At 41.0% G+C, this 20087-nt stretch overlaps 1 protein-coding gene across 1 annotated transcript in view; it reads right to left on the bottom strand.

Annotated features, from left to right (window-relative positions):
• Positions 1 to 826: 826 nt before the first annotated feature.
• The window catches only part of grin2ab (glutamate receptor, ionotropic, N-methyl D-aspartate 2A, b), a 115405-nt gene continuing 96144 nt past the window's right edge, over positions 827 to 20087 (bottom strand). Inside the window, exons 3-12 of the mRNA XM_036557275.1 lie at positions 10712 to 10826; positions 8181 to 8383; positions 7760 to 7925; positions 7470 to 7623; positions 7203 to 7328; positions 6683 to 6912; positions 6236 to 6396; positions 4981 to 5168; positions 4501 to 4739; positions 827 to 4312 (exon numbers count right to left, since the gene is read on the bottom strand). Coding sequence (XP_036413168.1) covers positions 3308 to 4312; positions 4501 to 4739; positions 4981 to 5168; positions 6236 to 6396; positions 6683 to 6912; positions 7203 to 7328; positions 7470 to 7623; positions 7760 to 7925; positions 8181 to 8383; positions 10712 to 10826 — 2587 coding nt within the window. The 3' untranslated portion in view covers positions 827 to 3307. The remainder of the gene's footprint in view (positions 4313 to 4500; positions 4740 to 4980; positions 5169 to 6235; positions 6397 to 6682; positions 6913 to 7202; positions 7329 to 7469; positions 7624 to 7759; positions 7926 to 8180; positions 8384 to 10711; positions 10827 to 20087) is intronic.

The following is a 20087-nucleotide window of genomic DNA, read 5'->3' as shown; positions in this document are numbered from 1 at the left end:
TTAAAGTATGCATCAGGTCTTTCTAATTCCACAAAATACAACCCCTCAGCTGGTTGTGCTAAAAATGTGCCATATAGAACACTTTTCATCACAAAGTTATAGGTATTTATGAACTTGTACAGCTGTGAGAGCTATTGTTTTTTCAAGGTTTGGAATATGACAGTTTCCCAGACACATATAATCGCTACTGTTGGGCTAAAAGCTATGTGGCGTATCAACATTAATTGGGAATTTATGTCCAAGACTTGGTTTAATCTGTCTGGATAATGAGCAAATTTTCCAGATAATGACTAAACAAAGCCATACATACATTTCACATACTATGAAGCATAATGAAAAGTGCTGCAATGTCTGAAAACACTCAATCCAAATAATAATAAAAAAATCATACTAATATAAAGAGGATGTAGAACAATAAACCAAGAGCCAGTCAGGAATTAATATAACCAGTGGGCCAGTTTTAGTGCTATGAAAACAAATGTTTTCCAATAACAGTAAACTGTGTTTGAAAAGCTCTTTGTTGGTAAACTCAGCTAATCCTGGGGCTGCCACAATGCTGTTTCAGCACTTACCGCTTTGGGCTTTAAGTGCTATTGAATTTTACCCGTTTGCGGGAATTCAAACTGGGACTACAAACAGGTCTTCAGAGAACTAATGATTTAAGAAAAAACTCTAATGCTGTAAAGCTTTTTTTTTATTATTGTCTGTTGTCAAACCATGAGTGGAGAAGAACTGTTTTTGAGCTTGAAGCCCAATATATACCCTGAAATGTTAACCTCGTTCAATTCCAGACACAATCAACTGAAAACACAGCAGAAACATGTGGTCCAGTTTGACATTTTCGCCATATGACACTTTTATGCTTGTATTCAAATGACAATCAAAATCACATTTGAGATGATCCATATTTCCATATTCACTGTAAACATTTACTCCCATTCACATCAAAAATTAAAAATAACAATTCTGAAAGTCTGACCATAGAGAAGATTAACATGCTGTTATCTTTTTTTTATACATACGCAATTAAATCACATTTATAAATTAATTTTACATGTATTACAATTCATAAATTAAGTGAACTAATAATAAAACATATTAAAACTAGGAAATTTCATACATAAATATTATATTGCAACCTGATATTGTGCATATCGCTGGAACGACCATTATATTTGAAAACAACCAAAAGATATTAGTGAAGTATGGGCGTGTGGTTTAATTCTGCAGGAAGTGATGTGTTTGTGCATTGGAGGCAAACAGGAAGTTCTTATATCTCTGTGGTCCTGCAGTGCAATATGTGACATCATTTGTTTGTATGGGCTCTCAGATTCTTTCCCAAGTCCCTTTGCATCATGTAACCATAAAGCATAGTTCTCCATAGTTTTCTGCTTCTGAATCTTTCTCCCTTTTTTTACGTCTTCCTTCCTTTCTATACTCATATACCATAACAATATCCATGCTCTGCACACCACTTGGTCAAATATTTGGCAGTGTATAAAACTGTGTAAAAATTACTCGTCTCACATGTTTACTCTAGACAACTATAGAAATAACCTCAATCTAATAAAATTTAGAAGTCATGTGTCATTGTTGTGTGCCCAACACTGGTGGCTCAGAGAAGAACAGTGTCTTCCTGCTTATGTTTGGCATGCAGGTAAGGTAAGGTAGGAGGAAGAGGAGGAGGACGAGGACATTAAAGTTCTTAACCTTGACCTTTAAATGTGATTCTAAGCTAAGTGGTGTCCTTCCCCAAATACACCAAGAGTTCCTCCTCAAAAATAGACACAAGTCTCAATTAGGTAAGTTTTGTCAAGAGTTTGCACTATCAATGATTTCTGCTAATCATATTCACTTTTTATTGAGTTATTTTCTTCCCTCAGTTTGACTTACAAAGCTTTTATTATCTATTCGAATTTTGTTACCTTTGTAACACTTTGTTTTGGTTTGGACTTGAGCAAGTGTTTCTGTGCATCTTAGATATACTGTGTGTGTGTGTGTGTGTGTGTGTGTGTGTGCGTAAATATGCATTGTTATTTGGACTTTTGTTGTTTCAGTTGTGTTTGTGTATCATATGCACAAATGCTTTACTTCATTTGTTTGCGTGAGTGTGGGTGTGGTCATCTGTGCGTGGGATTTTTTTGGTTGCTCATTTGTTGGTGTGAAGAGGGAAACTCTTTGGAGCTGCCCCGCGATTTCCAGCAGCTTTTGTTGCACTTCCTCTCTACGGCATGTCAATGTCCGGTCTGCATGTGCTGCCGTCTTCGGTGTTTATGTGGAAGACACAGAGCTGCCGCTCAACTAGAGGGGAGGACCTGATGTAATGTTGAACTTTGAGAGATTTGTCCAAGAGCAGGGAACAAAATATATTCCAACCTTTTATTCCCGCCTAGATGTAAAGCTTCACTATCCAGTAAGCTGTCTCAGTATTAATCCGTATCCATATGGAACTTCCCATGCTTTGCGTAGGGCGTCCTTCTTGGAGTCAGTCTCACTGTCTCTCAGTCTCTTTCTCTCAATCCTTCAGACATCGGACTCAATGCTGGGCATCCTCTTGTAGACACGCCGGGCACCGCCGGCACTCATTGCTCTGGGGGTTGGGTATGTTCCGATTGGGGGAGGGGCTACATAAGGCATGACATGCTCGGGGTAAAAGAGGTCAGGAGTTGCCACCCCCATGCCGAGCCCCTTGCCATCAGTGACCTGACCTAATGTGAGCGGCACCAGCTGTTTGTAAATGTCCGTGGAGCTGCGGCCGTGAGCCAGACGCTGGTCGTCGCGGAGTGTCTGCAAGAAAGGGTTCTCCGTTGGGCGGGCCGGATACATTGACTTGCTGCGCCGGCCAATGCCAAGCCCACTAACACCAACTCCGGCAAGTGTGTGGTTAAGGTGCGTGGACTGGCTCTTTGGGGGCTTGTCCGGGATCAGGGTGGAAGTGGGCATGTTGGCGTAAGGAGCACTGTCCTGGAGACTAACCCGACGTGAGGAATTCTTCTGGGGCAGGTTCTCATAGGAATGCTGCCGACGAATGATAACGCCTTCATTCTGATAGTGGCTGATGAGCCCTTCGCCCTCTTGGTCATTCTGGGGAAGATAAGCCGTGAAGGAAGCATCAGGCTGTGGCAGAAAAGCAGAGAAATTCCTATCTACACTCCCGCCCCGAATGATACTGACACCTGCATCAGGGTGGAGGAACTGATCCTCACTGATGTCATACAGGTTGCCAGAGTGCAGACAGGCATCACAGCGGTACTGAGGAGACCGCACTGTATAAAGCCCAGAGTAGCTTGACACCTTTGACAGGCAGCTACGGCAGTGGGTCTGTCGGTGGTCCTGGATGGAACCAGGTCCACCGGAACTGACTCCTGCCCCACCAGGGCTTGCCGTATGTGTTGTACTTCTTCTCCTTAGCAGCAGCAGTGGCAGTCTGCATGACGTCCGGCTCGTGAACCTGAGTGAGCAGGTTACTGTTCAGCTGCAGAATTGGCTGTTGCTCAGAGGAGGAGGGAGGGCGGTGCTTGTTCTCCCTGTGCTCGCTGAATATGTCAGGGTAGTGTAGTCCATGATCTTGGTCAATGGAGTCAATGGTGTAGATCTGACTGCCCTGACTGCTCTGAGAGTAGATCTGGCCACTGTGATTGCTCTGTTGGCTGGCCTGGCTGCGCAGTGTTGACAGTTCCACGTCACTTAAGTCCCGTGGCAGCCGGTTGCGTTTCCGTAGTGTTTCTTTGACCTTGTGCTGCTTCTGTAGGTCGACACGGCCAGAACAATCAGACATGTCAGAGCGTGCTTGAGGATCTTCTGGCAAGTATCGCTGGCTCTTCATAGTTGCACGAGGCTCGATGGGTGGGGCAGTGGGGGGTGGGGAATTGTTGGTAGGTCCTTGACTCTGTCGTAGTGTTTCAACTGACTTCTTCCAGAGTGCACGGGACTTGGAAGCAGGAGGTCGCCCTGGGTCATTACCACCTACTGTGCCATCATCAACAGACTGGGCATCGACTAAGCTAAGAGCACGCTGCCCAGGCAAAAGAGCATTGTTGAGAGGCTCTTTGTGCCGATTGGCAATCATAGTGCTGGCGTTGCTGTAGACAGTGTCTTTTGGACCGAGGCTGTTGCCTTTGTTCATAAGTTCCAGCAAGCCTGGGGTATGAGGGAGAAGGCTGGCGACAGGTCGTTTAGGAGAGGTTACCCCTAGGGTGGTAATCTCTTTGGCAGATTTCAGTAAGTGCAGCATGTTCGCCTGAGGACTGAAATTCAACTCTGGAGGCTTTTTCAGCTCAATGTGAACACCATGAATACAGCTCCAGATACCCTAAAGAGACATGCAGAGGTACAGATCATGATTGCAAAGACAGAAGCAGGCAGAGAAAGAAATTGTGATTTTATATAACGTGTGTTTTGACAAGATTCTGTGTGATAAATTGTTTTTACTGTGTTTGTCATAGTGTCATAGTTTGGAGCAGGTGTTTATTTTTTCTCCAGCTTGGTTGTATTTCTTACCCTGCTGATGGTGAAGAGGAGTCCAGGTCGCCCAGAGCACAGACCAGTGAAACAGTAACGGAGTCGCCAGTAGAAAAGGTGCTCCCAGGCAAAGGTGATTAGTGACAGGGCCATGGCAGCCGCCAGCATGTAGAATACGCCAGCCATGTTGTCCACATCCAGCTGACTGCTCATCACTTCATTTTTCTCATTATGGCAGATACCCGTCAGCCACTGGGCCTCCAACTCCTCCATCTCACCTAGTCCAGAATAAATATATAAATCCTTGAATAAGCTCACAAACAGAAAGGCACTGATTACCACATCCGCACCGAGCCTTACAAACAGAGATGTAAACACACAAAGCTGACAGATGCAGGAAAGAATAATGCATGCGGACACACAGATTTCTTGACATCTTGACATCTAGCCATCTGTAGGCTACATTTGATATTTGGAGTAGTTAAATAAACAGACAGAAATATAAGACAGTGTTCATACCATCTCCAATGATCCCAAGGATGGCAAGGTCAACCAGACGCTTCCAGTAGGATCCCTTCTGAAGGGCGATGCCATAACCAGTGGTGGCAAAGATATAGCCACTGCCAATAGTCACCAGCTTACAGCCATCATCTCGCCCCGCCATGTAGTTTAACACGGCTGCATCATATATGAATGCATCCAGTTTGCTGTAGAAACCAATAATTTACAATTCACTTGCCAAATCAGAACAGCAGCTACTGCAACAAGTGGCAGTTGTGACAGCTTATGAGTGAAGAACGAAATGGGGGCCATATTACAGAAACATCCTAACTCTGAAATCTTTATGTTTACTCACCATGACAACTTCAGTTAAGACTGAATTTAGGACAGTAGCTATTACAGAATAAAAAACGTCATAATCTTATCCATTAAACTTCATGATAGACAACAGTATTACAGAACCTTATCTTGTAATTGTCCGAACTTTAACCCCAGTGGTGTCTCAGTTTCTGTTTTAACCATCTGTTTCTATTGTTTTTAGACAACTGTGATGGGAAGCATGTTTCACTACTAGCAAAATGGCTTTACATTTATTTTGTATTGTATTTATTTATATTTATGGTGGTTTGACTTTTGTTTTTTTCAAACACATCATTCAAAATCATTTCAAAAATCTCAGACACTGCAGACATGAACTCCACAATCCTCTCTACTTTGTTTGTTAATTGATTAGTTGATGAAAACTCATCAGATAAAATATTACACTGAAGGTGGTGAATAATGATGAGACAAAGTTGAACATGTGGTTGATTATTAGGAGGAATAATGTTAGCGCGGTCAGCTAAAACGTTGGGAAATGGAAACTGAAACTGAGGAGCGGCGACACTGATAAACAGCAGGAGGTGCTGTCACATATTATCAACTTCCAGTTTATCGCACTTTAGTTTTGACCTTTTTTACATCAGTAACGGTCACTGTCTAGCTAAATAACTCATATTTTTAAAAATATTTTGATTGGGTTTACATTTGAGTAGATAAGAATTTCCTAACTTGAGATAAGATGCTGTAAGATAAACCTCCTAAATTAAGAGAGGATTTGCTTTGTAATAAAAAATTGCAAAAAATCTTATATTGATCTCGTCAGATCATAACTTAGGCCTAAAGATAGGAAGTTTCTGTAATACAGCCCCAGTCCTGCAATCTTCTGTAAATATTTTGTGTCACTAAAAAGGATTCACATCTAGCATTTAGATAAGACTAAGTGCAGTCATACCCAGTCTTTAGGCTGACTAGTGCATCTTGGACTCCTGACTGGTGGTACTTGACCATGTATTGGTGCATGTCTGGGTAGTTTTTCCTGATGTTCCTCTCTGTGCTGCCATTTGGGACTGTACCGAACCGAAACGGTGGTGAGAAGGAATATGGACTCTGGAACTGTAAGGAACAAGCAAAACTCATCAGAGAACCACTGCACCAACAGTGATATTATGTGACACATGAAGGTAGCTACTATCAGCTGTAAACCTTATACAGGATTGGGTCTCATAGTTAAGTTTTATTTCAAACTGTAAAACTTTATAGCTAACAGTAAAATGTAAGCACTGTGGATGAGTGGGAGGCTTTGTATGGACGAGCCTTCATAAAAGCATTTCTCTTCGTGTGTTTTATGTCTAGGGATATGGCAATATAATGGATTGGATGAGGAAGATAAAAGTCTTACTTTTCTGTCACTGAGACCAGTGACCTGGTCCACAAACTCCTCCTGGATCATGAAGGCAGCCAGGTTTGCAGTATAGCTGGCCAGGAAGATCACAGCAAAGAAGGCCCAAACAGACACGATAAACTTACTGGTGGTGCCTCTAGGGTTCTGTACTGGCACAGAGTTATTGAAGACCAGACCCCAAAGAAGCCATATGGCCTTGCCTATGGTGAACGATGGACCATGAGGGTCTAGAAAGAGAGACAAGGGAGTTTGAAAGAGAAATTACACAATATCTGATGATGTTTTTTCATTGCAGTTATTGCTGTTCGGACACTTTAACCCTGTTAGCAAGTTCAGACTAGGTTGGTGTTGCTTTTGTTGTTAGCAAGTCAATGTTTAACCCTTTAGCTTCAGGTTAAACCCATTTGCAGGTCTAGACTAAGAAAATGTAGCTGTTTTTGATGTTTGGGCACTGCTTAATGTGTATGTATCATAACACATTGTATCACTGTATAGCAGAGTTTTTTTGTTTTTTTACCTTTGCCCTGGGCTAGGTTTCTGTTGAAGCCCAGTGGACTGATGAACTCGAACAGGAAGACAGCAATTGCGGTGACGATGAGCAACATCACAAACATCATTACCCACACTGAAGCACTGAAAGGTTCTGAGGGCAGAAAAAGTGGAGGGAAAGGGTATGAGAAAATAGAGAAAGCATGAAACAGAGAGCATGACAGAGAGAAGGCTAAAATGAGAGGTCTCTGAAACAGCCGCTTGGGGTTGCGACATTTGTTAAGAAGTTTATTACCCAAAAACGCAGAGGGGGATACTGTTCCATTGCTGCGGGAGACCATCACACTGATGCCTGTTTCCACAAATGGGACTGAGAAGTCAATGACCTCTGACCTCTCCTCATTTATGGTCAAAGAACCAACAGCCATCACAGCCTTTTTGTAAACCACCTACAGAGCAGACACCCGAGACAATGGAGATCAATCACAGGGATGGATGGACTGGAACAACCAATAGACCGACAACTGCTTTATTTGTCTGTTTATTTGAGCAATGACTTTGTTAATTCATCTATAATTGACTGACCTCCCCCACCATGCCGTTCCACACGTTATTGATCTTTTTGCCGTGCTTGCCGTTGGTTACCAGGTAAAGGTCGTAAGTGAACTTTACATTCCTGGCAATCTTCTTCAGGATATCTATACAGAAGCCCTTACAGCACTGCTTGATATAGGAGCCACCCGTAGTGTTACTGGAAAACAAAATATATATATACCTGATGGAAGCCTTCCAATTCCAATTATGGATAAATATTGTCAAACGCATCAAATATTATTGTTATTAATGCCAAACTGTACTCTCAATTATAATTATTCAAGTAAAAGAAATCTCAAAGTAAGCCAGAACAATGAAAAATATATCAACACTTGGAACGATGATGCATTTTTTTTGGAACAATTTGCACTTATCCTTTTTATGTTGTTGGCTCTGTTGTACTGAGACTTACTCTTTGATGTGTTTCCTGCAGGGTACTGAGTTGCGCATGCAGGTCCCAGTCAGAATGTCCACGTCATCTACAATAACGAAGGGTCTCTCCTCCAAAGTCACAATGCTTAGATGGTTGTCATCTGCTTCTGTGTCTCCAAATGAGTTGTAGCGGGGCCACACGGGGAACTTCAGAATCAACGAGTGGTTTTCCCAGCGACCCATCTATAACAAAGACAAGCTCTTGGACACAGGTATACACAATCATCTAAACACATCTGACCACTGCTCAGACAATAAACATGATTGTTTTGGACATCAATAACTACTCAAACACAATGCTATTCTTTGGATGGCAAAAATGGGATGTTTTATTTGCAGTCCTTTGCACAACTGTCGCAGGCGACATGAGCTTCACCAATCATTGATGTCTCCGGTGTTGGCACGGTGACAACCAAGATCGGTTGTGTCCCAGCAACCGCTGCCTTTTGACAAATGTCAAAAAGATTAGCTTGTCCTCTGCTTTGTCACATGTGGGGCTCCAAAAACAGCACAAACTGAGTGAACATCCAAGAAGACATGAATGTGCAAGGATTCATTATATACCTGAAGTCCAAGGGAACACAGTAAAATATTTGAACTGTTTCTATGATACTAAAATGAGTATTATATTAAACATCTGTCATATATGACAAAATACGGCCTATAAACCTCTGATCAGATCTGAGAACTGTGTGGGCATGGCTAATGAGCAGCTTGATTGACAGCTCTCTGTCCAACACTCCTAGCCTGCTACGCCACTCATACAGAACTATATTCATTATCCAGGTTCTATGTGATGGTAATGGGGCGAAAAAGTCACAGACAAATATGTGCGGACGGACAAACAGATGAACAAACGGACAGACAAAGCAACACACACAGGAACAAACAGATGTGCAGACAAACAAATGATGGACGAAGCAACGTGTAAATGAAGGAACAGACAAACAAACAATGTTGGTGTATGAATAAACAGATGAACGAGCGACAGGCAGCGACAGACAGGTGGTCTAGCTTTCTCGCCTTTGGTTGTGCTGGGTTAATTTAACTTGCTAAGATTCTCTGACACCAAAACTGTTTTGTGTGGGTGGGGCATGAGACCTCAGCCTTGTGATTGGTCAGGGGAATGCTTATGGAAGCGTTACCCAAGATTAGGACTGCCCAGTTTACACTGAGAGGTGAGAAATATGGTGATATGCGTTTATTGATCATTGGAACATGTTCACTGTTTGCCTGCAAGAATAAGATTAATGTAATCAGAAAGAAACACAGATTTAGGTTGCCCAGGTCTTTTAACATGTTGAATGAGGTGCTGTGGCCATTAGTCACCTTGTCTTTCTCCGACTTTACGCCCTTTTAGTATTGTGAGAATGTGTGAGACAGTCTAATGTTCGTATGTTTTAACACTCATGTGTTGCAATTGTCTCATGTACATTTGCATTGTTATCCGAGTGTGTGTGTGTGTGAGTGTGTATAAAATCAGTTAGCACAGTCTACTCACACCCCGGTTCCAGCCCAGTGCAGTGAGAAATGATTAGTGCCACACTCTTCACACACTCACTGCAGGGTTTTAATGTGTGTACGTGTGAGATCGAGAGAGTGAGTGAGTGAGAGAGAGAAAGAAAAAGTCTTCACACACTACAGGGCGCCGTCAAAACACACAGCGTCCAATGCACCTTGGAGAAATAACAACTCATTAAAAAGAACGTGCGAGTGAGCAAATGATTAAGGAAACGAGTGTATGAAGCAGCGAGACGGCGTGAGAGAACAACTAAAACTAATGAGAGAAAGAGAGCATAAGGCTGAGAGAATAGATTATTATACAGAAAACAAACGCATTATTTAGTCAATTAAGTAAATAGAACGAGAAGTGAGAGACTAAACTGAGAGAGCGAGATCGCTCCAAAAACGAGCGATGGCACAAATAGCCCTCAGAGTGTATATAATGGTTCGATATGGCGGTCAACATAATTCAGGCTCGGGAAAACAAAAGATGGAAACTGGGCTCTGAGCACTTCCAATAAAGTCTTTCAGACATTTAAATGGCTTTGAAGAATGAAAATGGAATGGATAAAAATAGCCACGTAGCAAGCTAAACATTAAACCCGCAAATTTTGTCTAGTCTAATGCAAAATTCATGAAAGAATGGAATATTACTGTCGACTTTGGTTGGAACACTATATAAAAAAGACATTTCGCAAAATATTTCATTCTTTGACAATATGACCCGACTGGTCCTACTGTCAGGAGATCATGAGCTCGATCTGTAGTGATGCCACAGGCACCCAAGGCCAGGAGCAGAATTGACCGTGTTCTACCCCCTGCCCACCCCTCCTATATGGATCAATAGAATTGGTACAAAATTACCTGGTTTAATATCTCATTACACTAAAGTGCTTCTATGAAGTTGCCACTTTGGAGATGCAAGGATTTTGTTATGACAGTGACAATTTTCATATTTCACTGTAAGACTGTATATGTGCTTCTTATTTCAAAATAAAATAACCTCACCTTCTCCCACTCTCTGTCTGGGTTAAGTACAATGACCACCAGTTTGGGGTTCATCTGGTATCCATCATCCATGAATGAAAGATCCCTGCCCTCCAGATTTACACCCATCATATATCTGAAACACAAAAACACACACAACATACAACTCAGTTGCATGTCATATTTCAGCAGTGGGGCAGTGCATACCTGCATGAGCATTCTGAGTCAAATCAGATGAAATACTTCTGCTTACTGTAATTGGTATAATTATTGAATATGTAAATGGATAAAAATCTGATCTGAGCCAACTGCTCCAGGCATATCCTTCAGAATTAAGATGCAGATGCAAGCTCTTTATTTGAAGTGTCATTCTGTATTACATTTAAATTAGCATTCTGTTTTAGATCAGTGCCACTGAAACACACACAAGCATGCCTTTTTCACCTTTTCAGTGAAGCATATAGATATCAGTGATGGTGTACAGGGCCCTGCCTGGGCTTAGTATTCATAAAACCTGTCAGGGTGTCGTTTCGTCTTGCAGATAGTCCTCAGTGAGGTTGACTAGGTAGTGCAGTGCTAGTAGAAAGTTGTGGTGTTCGTAAGACTTGTTTTTGTTTATGTTATGATCAGAGATATCATAGAGTTCGGGAAACTCAGCAACTGCAACCACTAGCCTTTTCTCCATCTCTACATCTGACCTGCCTCCAGACTCACAAGGTTGATTAGGTAGTGCAGTGGTTGCAAGTTTTGATAGCTCTTAACTTTAATTAGTCTCTGTTGTGCTGGACAGTGATGGGGATCATGATTATACTTAAAAAACGAACTCGTGATTTACAAAAAGTAAAAAAAAGTATCTACAATTAAAAGTATGACTGTATGAGTCTGGACTCATCAGTGTAAACATTGTAAAAACAACTGTGGTAATAATGTACTTCATAGCTTTTTTAATTTAATCAACTTGAGAGCAAATCAAAAGCTGTTAAGTTGACCTACCTTTTTTTTAAACAATGTTTGAAGCGTTTCTGTGTTATGTAGCTGTGCGTGGCCTATAGGCACTTTTTCAAATCAGAATTCTGTGTAGACATTTGTTTTTAACTGTTTTTAACTGTTATGTTTTATTTGTTTTCAGAAACAAATTCAAAATTGTGCAAAGATTTCCAGGCTGTGAAGGCTATCATCTTGCTATTAGCTCAACTAGCCAGCATATGCCCAACCTTATGTCAAGAGCAGCTATATGCTAGCATGCTACTCGCCAGAAAAGGTTTAGTCGATTATGTGTTTTAACAAAAAACAGTAAAAGTAATGAACAGAAAATAATAGCTTGCTTATATGAAAAAGTGACTAAATAACTAATCACAGGAAAAAGTAATGCTCCATTACTTGCTGCCACAATGTGTTTCCCTGTTCATTTACCTGCTAGCCTTTCTCCTGCTATATTTTAGATTGCAGTTTTGTTTTGGTCTGAGCATCTATCTTTGGAATCTTTTACAAAAATTTCTCTTCAAAGTAGTACACTTACTCCTCTAGGGTGTCAGGTACCAAGACCAGGAGACCAACCACAGACTTGACCTAAAAGCTGAAACCTGTGAGCTCTGTATCCCAGTAATACCTCATAAACCATAATTCAGCTGACAGAGAGAAACTGGCAGTGTCTGCTCTCCTTACCTCCTGTTTCCATACCGCAAGAATAGCAGGCCTAGCCCCATAGCTTCCATCAGCAAGCAGAAGCTGCCTCCCCCCCATCCCTAGCATCTAAGTTTGGCCCCACCTACGGTCTGGGCCACTTCTAACACATGCACAACCCACAGCGAGTCATAGATCGAGTGTTCTCACTACCTAAAGGCAGAACACAAGTTTCTGCACATTTTTAGAAGCTTGCCTCATGTCCCTGTGTTCATGCCCAGATAAACCAGCTCCTAATGTACAATGTTTCATATTCAAATTGAGGCAGTTTTTATCCCCTGTTTGAATCCATTGGCAGTCGCTAGAGAACAAAATCTCACCATGAGTGAACCACTACAAACCTTTCATTATAGTAGGGTTCCATTCAGTTTTCATCGCAGCCCTAAAGGCGATCCCCATACCAGAATCTCTACTACGAGGCGGCCAGGCCTTCATATTTTGGGCCTGATTCAGGGATATTTCAGAAATGCAGGATTCATGTCATGTTTTTCTGAAGGCTCAGGCACTTTTTAGGTCTTTTTTTCTTGGCAGTTCACACTGTATTTTTTGAAGGCTGCATCTGGCTGTGATTCTCTCTGTTGCCAAACAGACAATGGCACTGTAACTGTCAACTGGTTAATGTTATCTAGCATACCTCGCTAGCTGTCATTCTTTTATAGGCAGAAAGCTTTGGCACTGATAAGACCCCCATGTTTACATCTGTCATCTGTCACTGAAGGCCTGCCTTCAGATTCACCTTATTGGTCAACACAGATTAAAAACGCTCAGGGCACAGGCTACTTGACTGTTTCAGGTTGAACTCAGGGCGCCCGGAGCACTCCACATAAAAAGGAGCTTGCCCAGGGCACACAAAACTCTAGTTACCTTGTGTACAAATGGGCCTTTTCCATCGAAAACAATTCAAAAAAGCACCTCAAACTGCAAAAAAAAAAAAATGAAAAAAAATGTGATTCCCCCCCAAATCGCTTTTTCCAAGAAAATACTTGTTGTATTCCCTATATGGGATTCAGCTGCATCCCTGGGGACAGGCGCCCATCTTGTGGCTGAATTCAATCCTGTATGAGTTACCATGATTATCCTCATCCTTCACACCTTCTCAAAGGTCAGAGAGCAGGGCTGCTCTCGTCTCCTCCCTCAAGGTTTGAGAGGCCCTGCTTCACAGAGATTGCAAGAGCTCCTGTGTGGCCAGCCTTGGCAGGCGAGAGGATATTTTCCATTCCATTCCAGACCAGACCTGTGAAATCTGGCCTATATAGGCTGAAATGGTTGTTTTTTTCTACATCCCGGTGCCACGACTGCCCTTTAGCTCATGCTTCTCTTTTTTTTTTTAATCTGTGAGCTGTTTCAGCAAGGCAAGAATCACTCAACAGATCTAGTGTCAGTTTTGGCAGGTTGATGACTTGGGTCTTCACGCCACATTGCGATAGTTTAAATTTTTGCAACATACACAATCTTGCGATATAAGAAAAAGGAATCAAAACTTTGACCCAGGTGGAGCTGATGATCAGTCTAACACTGGAAAGGGTGCGTTTAGAAGAGAAATTAAAGGGACTTTTCGGCCGACAATGAAATTTAATCATCACTACTGTTTTAAACATGCTTCCCGCATCTTATAGCAGTGACGCGGTAGTCTCCGGAGCAAGATTTTTTAGGTTCAAAGACTTAGAAAACCCTCTGATTACTTATCTCTCAGGTGGAAGGAACTTCAGAGAAACCATAACTGCTTTTGGGTAGATTTTTTGGGGCAGGCTATTTGAAAAGTTGCTTGTTTTCCCTACTAGCTGGCTAGATAGCCAGATATCGTTGCGGGGTGACATCTTCTATACTCTACATATCCACCATGTTTCCACTATACAAGATAAAAGCTGTCTTGTTTGGCAACTAAGGTGAGAGTTGAACTAATGCAAGCTTGGTTTTATGTCGCTGCTGTCGGAGCAAAACCTCATATCTCCCAAATGGTAACTTTACAGGAGAAGGAAAAATATACTTTATTTTAATGTAAGTCAATGGAACCAGAGTTTTTCCCACATAATTTTGGGCTGTTCATGTTGGTCCATTTATCCTGAAATTTACACAGAATGTAAAGGGCAACAGGCATTTTCAAAATATGCCAAAAACTGAATAACGACAAAAATGAAGATAGAAGGTTTTGTTCTGACAGCAGTGATATATTGGACTACAACTCAGTGGCTAGGCTAGCAGGATTGGTTGACACCACAGGGATTCCCAATGGTTTGTACAACAGCATTCACAAACAAAAACATGGAAACTGTAGAAGTTTATCCATTCTGTCAAACTATTGAGGCTGATGATACAACGCTATACCACAGAATACCGCATAACATGATAAACATATTACACTCTGGATTGCCCCTTTAAGACGGTAATATGGTAAAAAAAAACCAAAAAAACAAACACCATGTTCGGTTATATAGCTACCTGATACTTCCAATACAGAGAAATCACATTTACGAATCCCTGAATGACCTGCAAGGATTTGACCAAAATGAATCATTTTCAATTGGTCAGAAAGCTCAGAGCACACAATACAACATTCAGCAGTGATTGCTCTTCTGCATGTTGTAGACCTCAGTACTGGGAATACTTTAGTGACAAACAATATACTGTACAGTTCTATTTAATATATACATAAAAAAAAAAAAATATTTAAAAGCCACAAACGTTTCGCTACTGTCGGAAGAAAACCTTGTATCTCCATTTTTGACATAATTTGAAAATACCTGTTACCTTTTAGTTCATGATGAAAGGGCCTAAAGAAATGGCCCAATATTACTTGGTAAAAATACTGGTTCCATTGACTTACATTAAGCGTAAAGTAGGTTTTTTCCTTCTCCTGTAAAGTTACCATTTTGGAGATACGAGGTTTTTTTCCAACCACAGCGATATGTAAACCCATCCAATATCAAACATCCTCTTCCATATGATGCACAGCTCAGCTTTGTACAGCTCTAAAGCACTGACACACACACACACACACACACACACACACACACACACACACAGTCAAATTAATTAAGAGACAGAAAAATGAGTAGGAAATGGGGTCTGGCTCCAGGCACAAATGAAGAGAGAACTGTGTCAAAACTACACCTGCTACATCGATACAGCTGTGTGTGTGTGGAGGAGGCGCCAGCGCGGTTCTTATATCAAAGTTCATCATAGCAGAAAAATGAGCATCGATTTTTCCCACAGCTGCGTCAGAGCGTTCTCTTAAATAAACATGTCAGTCTGTGAGGGAGCTTCACTCTGAGAGCACAGAAGAGCCTATTTAAATACAGGGATGAGAAAAAGACTTTGACCAAATATTTACTGCTGTACCATAAATCATAACAACATAACAGTCGCAGATACTATTATCGCACGGAAGCCTTTTCAGTGTCACAATCTCAGATCGGTATCTAGGTTAAATGTTAGCCTGCTTAGTATTCAGAGGAAAAGCATGAGCGCAAAGACGTTTAAATAATGAACACGACTCAAAGATACATTTTCATCTCACAAAAAATGTACCAAAGACAAAAGACTAAACAATGTTTACATGGCAGCGCTGGCTGGTCATAAATATTCAGGGCTGGGGAACAGGGCCGCAGATCTGCTGTGATATAAACAAGGAAAATCGTTCAAAAGGAAGTCCTAGGCCAAAGGTTTCGTCTCACTGTAATTTGTTAGACTGAACTGGAAAACAAGACAAAGGAGTTCATGACTTACACTACTTTAGTAAAACCAATATAATTCATATATACATTGTGTTTATAGACAGAACATGACAGCGTGTATAATATCAGTTTACGGGGCTAAGAAGTCGTGTGGCACTTCACTGTTTTACAAAGTACACCGATCAGCCATAACATTATGACCACCTCCTTGTTTCTACGCTCATTGTCCATTTTATCAGCTCCACTTACTATATAGGTGCACTTTGTAGTTCTACAGTTACAGACTGTAGTCCATCTGTTTCTCTGCATACTTTGTTAGCCCCCTTTTACCCTGTGGTCAAGACCCCCATGGACCCTCACAGAGCAGGTACTGTTTGGGTGGTGGATCATTCTCTGATCCACTCATACCAGCACAACACACACTAACACACCACCACCACGTCAGTGTTACTGCAGTGCTGAGAATGATCCACCACCCAAACAGTACCTGCTCTGTGAGGGTCCATGGGGGTCCTGACCACTGTAGAACAGGTTAAAAGGGGGCTAACAAAGTATGCAGAGAAACAGATGGACTACAGTCTGTAACTGTAGAACTACAAAGTGCACCTATATAGTAAGTGGAGCTGATAAAATGGACAATGAGCATAGAAACAAGGAGGAGGTCATAATGTCATGCCTGATCGGTGTACATCGATACAGCAGTTGCTTAAGTCAGCTTTACTTCAGTTTCATGCTTTCAGTTTGCTTGTACATGCTGGGATTCTTCGAGATGCATTAGACCTGTCAAAGAGTCTCAAAACATGGCCTTTTGTAACCTCATGGTAATGTTTTTTTGCGTTTTTGAGTGTTATATAATGGTAATATTAGTAATTCTAGTAATTATAGATTAAAACTATAAGGAAACAACTTCCACAGAAACTGCAGATGTTTCAGAAAAGTCAGTAAGTAAGGGAGAACATACTGTAGTAGTGTGTAGTTTGCTACTGTTTGGACTATATGGCACCAGAGTACTCATGTGCGAAGATACCAAATTATTATGTTCGCAGGTCATAAAGGGAGTCAATACCCTTCAAGGCCTTCTCCAAACGACCTCTCCATGCTCCACCCACAAATGTGTTTGTTCTTAGCAACTGCTGTAGCAAAAACTGACCAGAAACTGTAGCACAAAACTCAGTTTCTGTCAAAACATGAATTATTTGAACTAGACTGCTCTATTTGTTTAGAGTCGCTACATAAAATGGAGGTTCCGGTTTAAAGAATGAGCCGAGCTGCGCTATGTTGTGGCTAGCTGTTCTAGTGAGGCTACAAGTTTAGAAGCTACAGTTAGAGAAGATTTATTCGTCAACTCTTTCAGTCTAAAGCTCTGTTTGGACGAGATTAGTTTTACATGGGATGTGGAGTAATTAATTTTTACCAGCATTTCTTGATGATTTTAGTCTCATCCAAATGCGCCATGTCAGTCATTTTGACTGACTTTTTTTACCTTCTATAAAATGAGCTGTAGAAATAACCTCAGGTATTAATTCTATGCGAACAGCCATGTTGGTAAAAATGCTGTATTATTCTGTGGAAAAGGAGTTTTTTTAAGTATGGATGCTCAAAAAAGCCTTTTCTTGTGTTCTCTGTGGCTAAAGCCAAGCTGATATGTACGGTTACTGTCTTTTCTCACGTGTACAACTCAGATTATGTAAAAATTACAGAAAAAAAGTTGCATTTTCTGTGGTGAAGTTGACCCTTCCCTGTAGATTCCCAAGCTAGTTGCGATGCTAATGATTCAGATAGCAAGGTAGCCTAAATGTTTAGAGTAAAGAAAATAACAGCTAAATTAACTGTTTTAACATGTTTTCTACTCTTTTCTGGGGAAAATTGAAGCCACGCAATTTCCTTTAGACCGAGATTTCTTTACAGACATCACAGACGTCCTCTGGTAAACCAGCATTACCCCACCTCCCCTTAAGACGAGTGACAACATTTACGAACATATGTTTTTTTTTGGTTTTTTTTCCAGAATACCACTTGTTATTACAGGTGTTCTTAAGCAACAATATAAGTGACGATTCAAATGACAATTCTTAAGAATTTTTTTTGAAAAATAATGATTTATGATTTATTTCTTAAGTGTGAAATAAAAAAAAAACATGTTTAAGGAGATTTAAGATGAGAACTGGCCCCTGATTCTAATACTGCACTGCAAATTTTTACGGCAGAATGTGTTTGTGGGTGGAGCATGAATAGGTGTGTAAGTGAGTGAATTTAACCAAAGTCTGTTCAACCACTGTAGGTCTAATTCTGTAAGTCTAGGCCGTTTCTGCACAGACATCCAATTAGATGAATTATACTAATTGGATATTTAGTATTTACATGTGCTGCAAGCATTCTGATCAAATGAGATCAAATAGGAAACTGGTGACCTTGCGTAGTTTTGCTGGCAAGAAGCCACAAAGAAATAAAAAAAAACCTGCCTTTTAAACTCTACAAAAAATTTGACGTCCTCTTGCAAAAAGTGTGCATTTAAAAATCTTTACACCTTTGAGATCAGCGCTTGATCAGGACCAAGGTTCCAATCGGGACCAAGATTACCAATCTTGACATGTAGCAAAGATGCATTACAAAACACAGCAAACGCCCTGTGGAAATGGGAGGAAAATCATTCACAGTATAGGTCAACTTGAATGGATTTATTACTTGATTAAATTAGTCCTGCTTGTAGTCATCGATTGACGTCAACGTAAGCATCAGCAACAGAAAAGGTCAATATCTTGACCCGTCTGATACGTTTTATTAACAAAACTCCCCATTCGAGTGGACAATCCTTCTATTCTTATCAAACTGATGAATTATAAATAAATAATGGGGAAGCCTGGGCCATGACTGGCCCCTTCTTCCTAATGGCATCCTGCAAGCGCTGACCATTTAGGCTAATAAAAGCATGTCTCGAATAGGGCCGCAAGCAAAATAAATTGTTTATTTCAAGAGCTGCCTGTCCTGCCTGCGAGCAGAATGAGCCAGCACGACCAGCTTCGCAAAAGAAGTCAGCGAAAAGCTAGAGGCTCTGGAGATGAGGCACACCGCAGATAAAAAGGCACCACACAAATGGACTTCGACAACAACCAGCAACTGTGTTTATCTGTTCAAAACAGAAAATACGAGCGCATGCTAGGGGTGTAAAAATGCAGCCGAATCTCAAGGCGGCTTTTCAACTGCACTGATTTTAGATTATAATAATATTCATCAGAATATGCTCTCATTTTAAAACCAAAACAAAATTTGGAGAAAAATAAAAGAATCTTGCTGTATTGCTTTTATTGTCTGTGTAAGTAGTTTCTCCAGTCATCTGTGTATCCAGTGTATTTTCTGTGTATTCTGGCTGAAGATTCAGGGCCAAGAAAACCAGCACAACCACACATTCTAACAAAATTGTCAGCAGAGCTGTGGCGCTCATGAACCATTCCACAATTTACAGCATTCAGCAGACGCTCTTATCCAGAGGTAGGCGAAGGTAGTGCTAGGAGTCTTGCCCAAGGATTCTTATTGGTATAGTGTAGGAGGATTGAACCCCAGTCTACAGTGCAGAAGGCAGCAGTGCTACCCACTACACTATACCAACCACTAACCACAGTGGACACCTTGAAGTATGAACTTGAACGTAAACTGAAACAGACAAACCTCCTTGACTCTGAATCTCCCTTACTGTATTACTCTAAACCACAAATAGTCATTTTTACAAATGTTCATATCACCCAAACTACCAAACTACCAAATTCATTCAAACTGCGGCCCAAAAAGAAAAAAAATAAGCATTCAGAATTTAGATATTTACAATGAGATAGTAAAAAGCTAAATATATACAAAATCATCATTTGTAGGGTACAGTCTATTGGGAATCAAAATGTGTTTTAAAAAAAGTGCTGTCACACATTTTCATGTCATTCCCGAAACACAAAGAGTCTTAGTCCAGAGATTTTAGGAGCATGCCTGCATTTTAGAGCAGGAAGAGTGGCCCTTATGGCCACATGGTGAGCAGTTGGATCCCAATGTTT

The sequence above is a fragment of the Colossoma macropomum genome, unplaced genomic scaffold, assembly GCF_904425465.1.
Source record: "Colossoma macropomum unplaced genomic scaffold, Colossoma_macropomum, whole genome shotgun sequence".
Taxonomy (NCBI): domain Eukaryota; kingdom Metazoa; phylum Chordata; class Actinopteri; order Characiformes; family Serrasalmidae; genus Colossoma; species Colossoma macropomum.
This window is presented reverse-complemented; position numbering and strand designations above follow the sequence as displayed.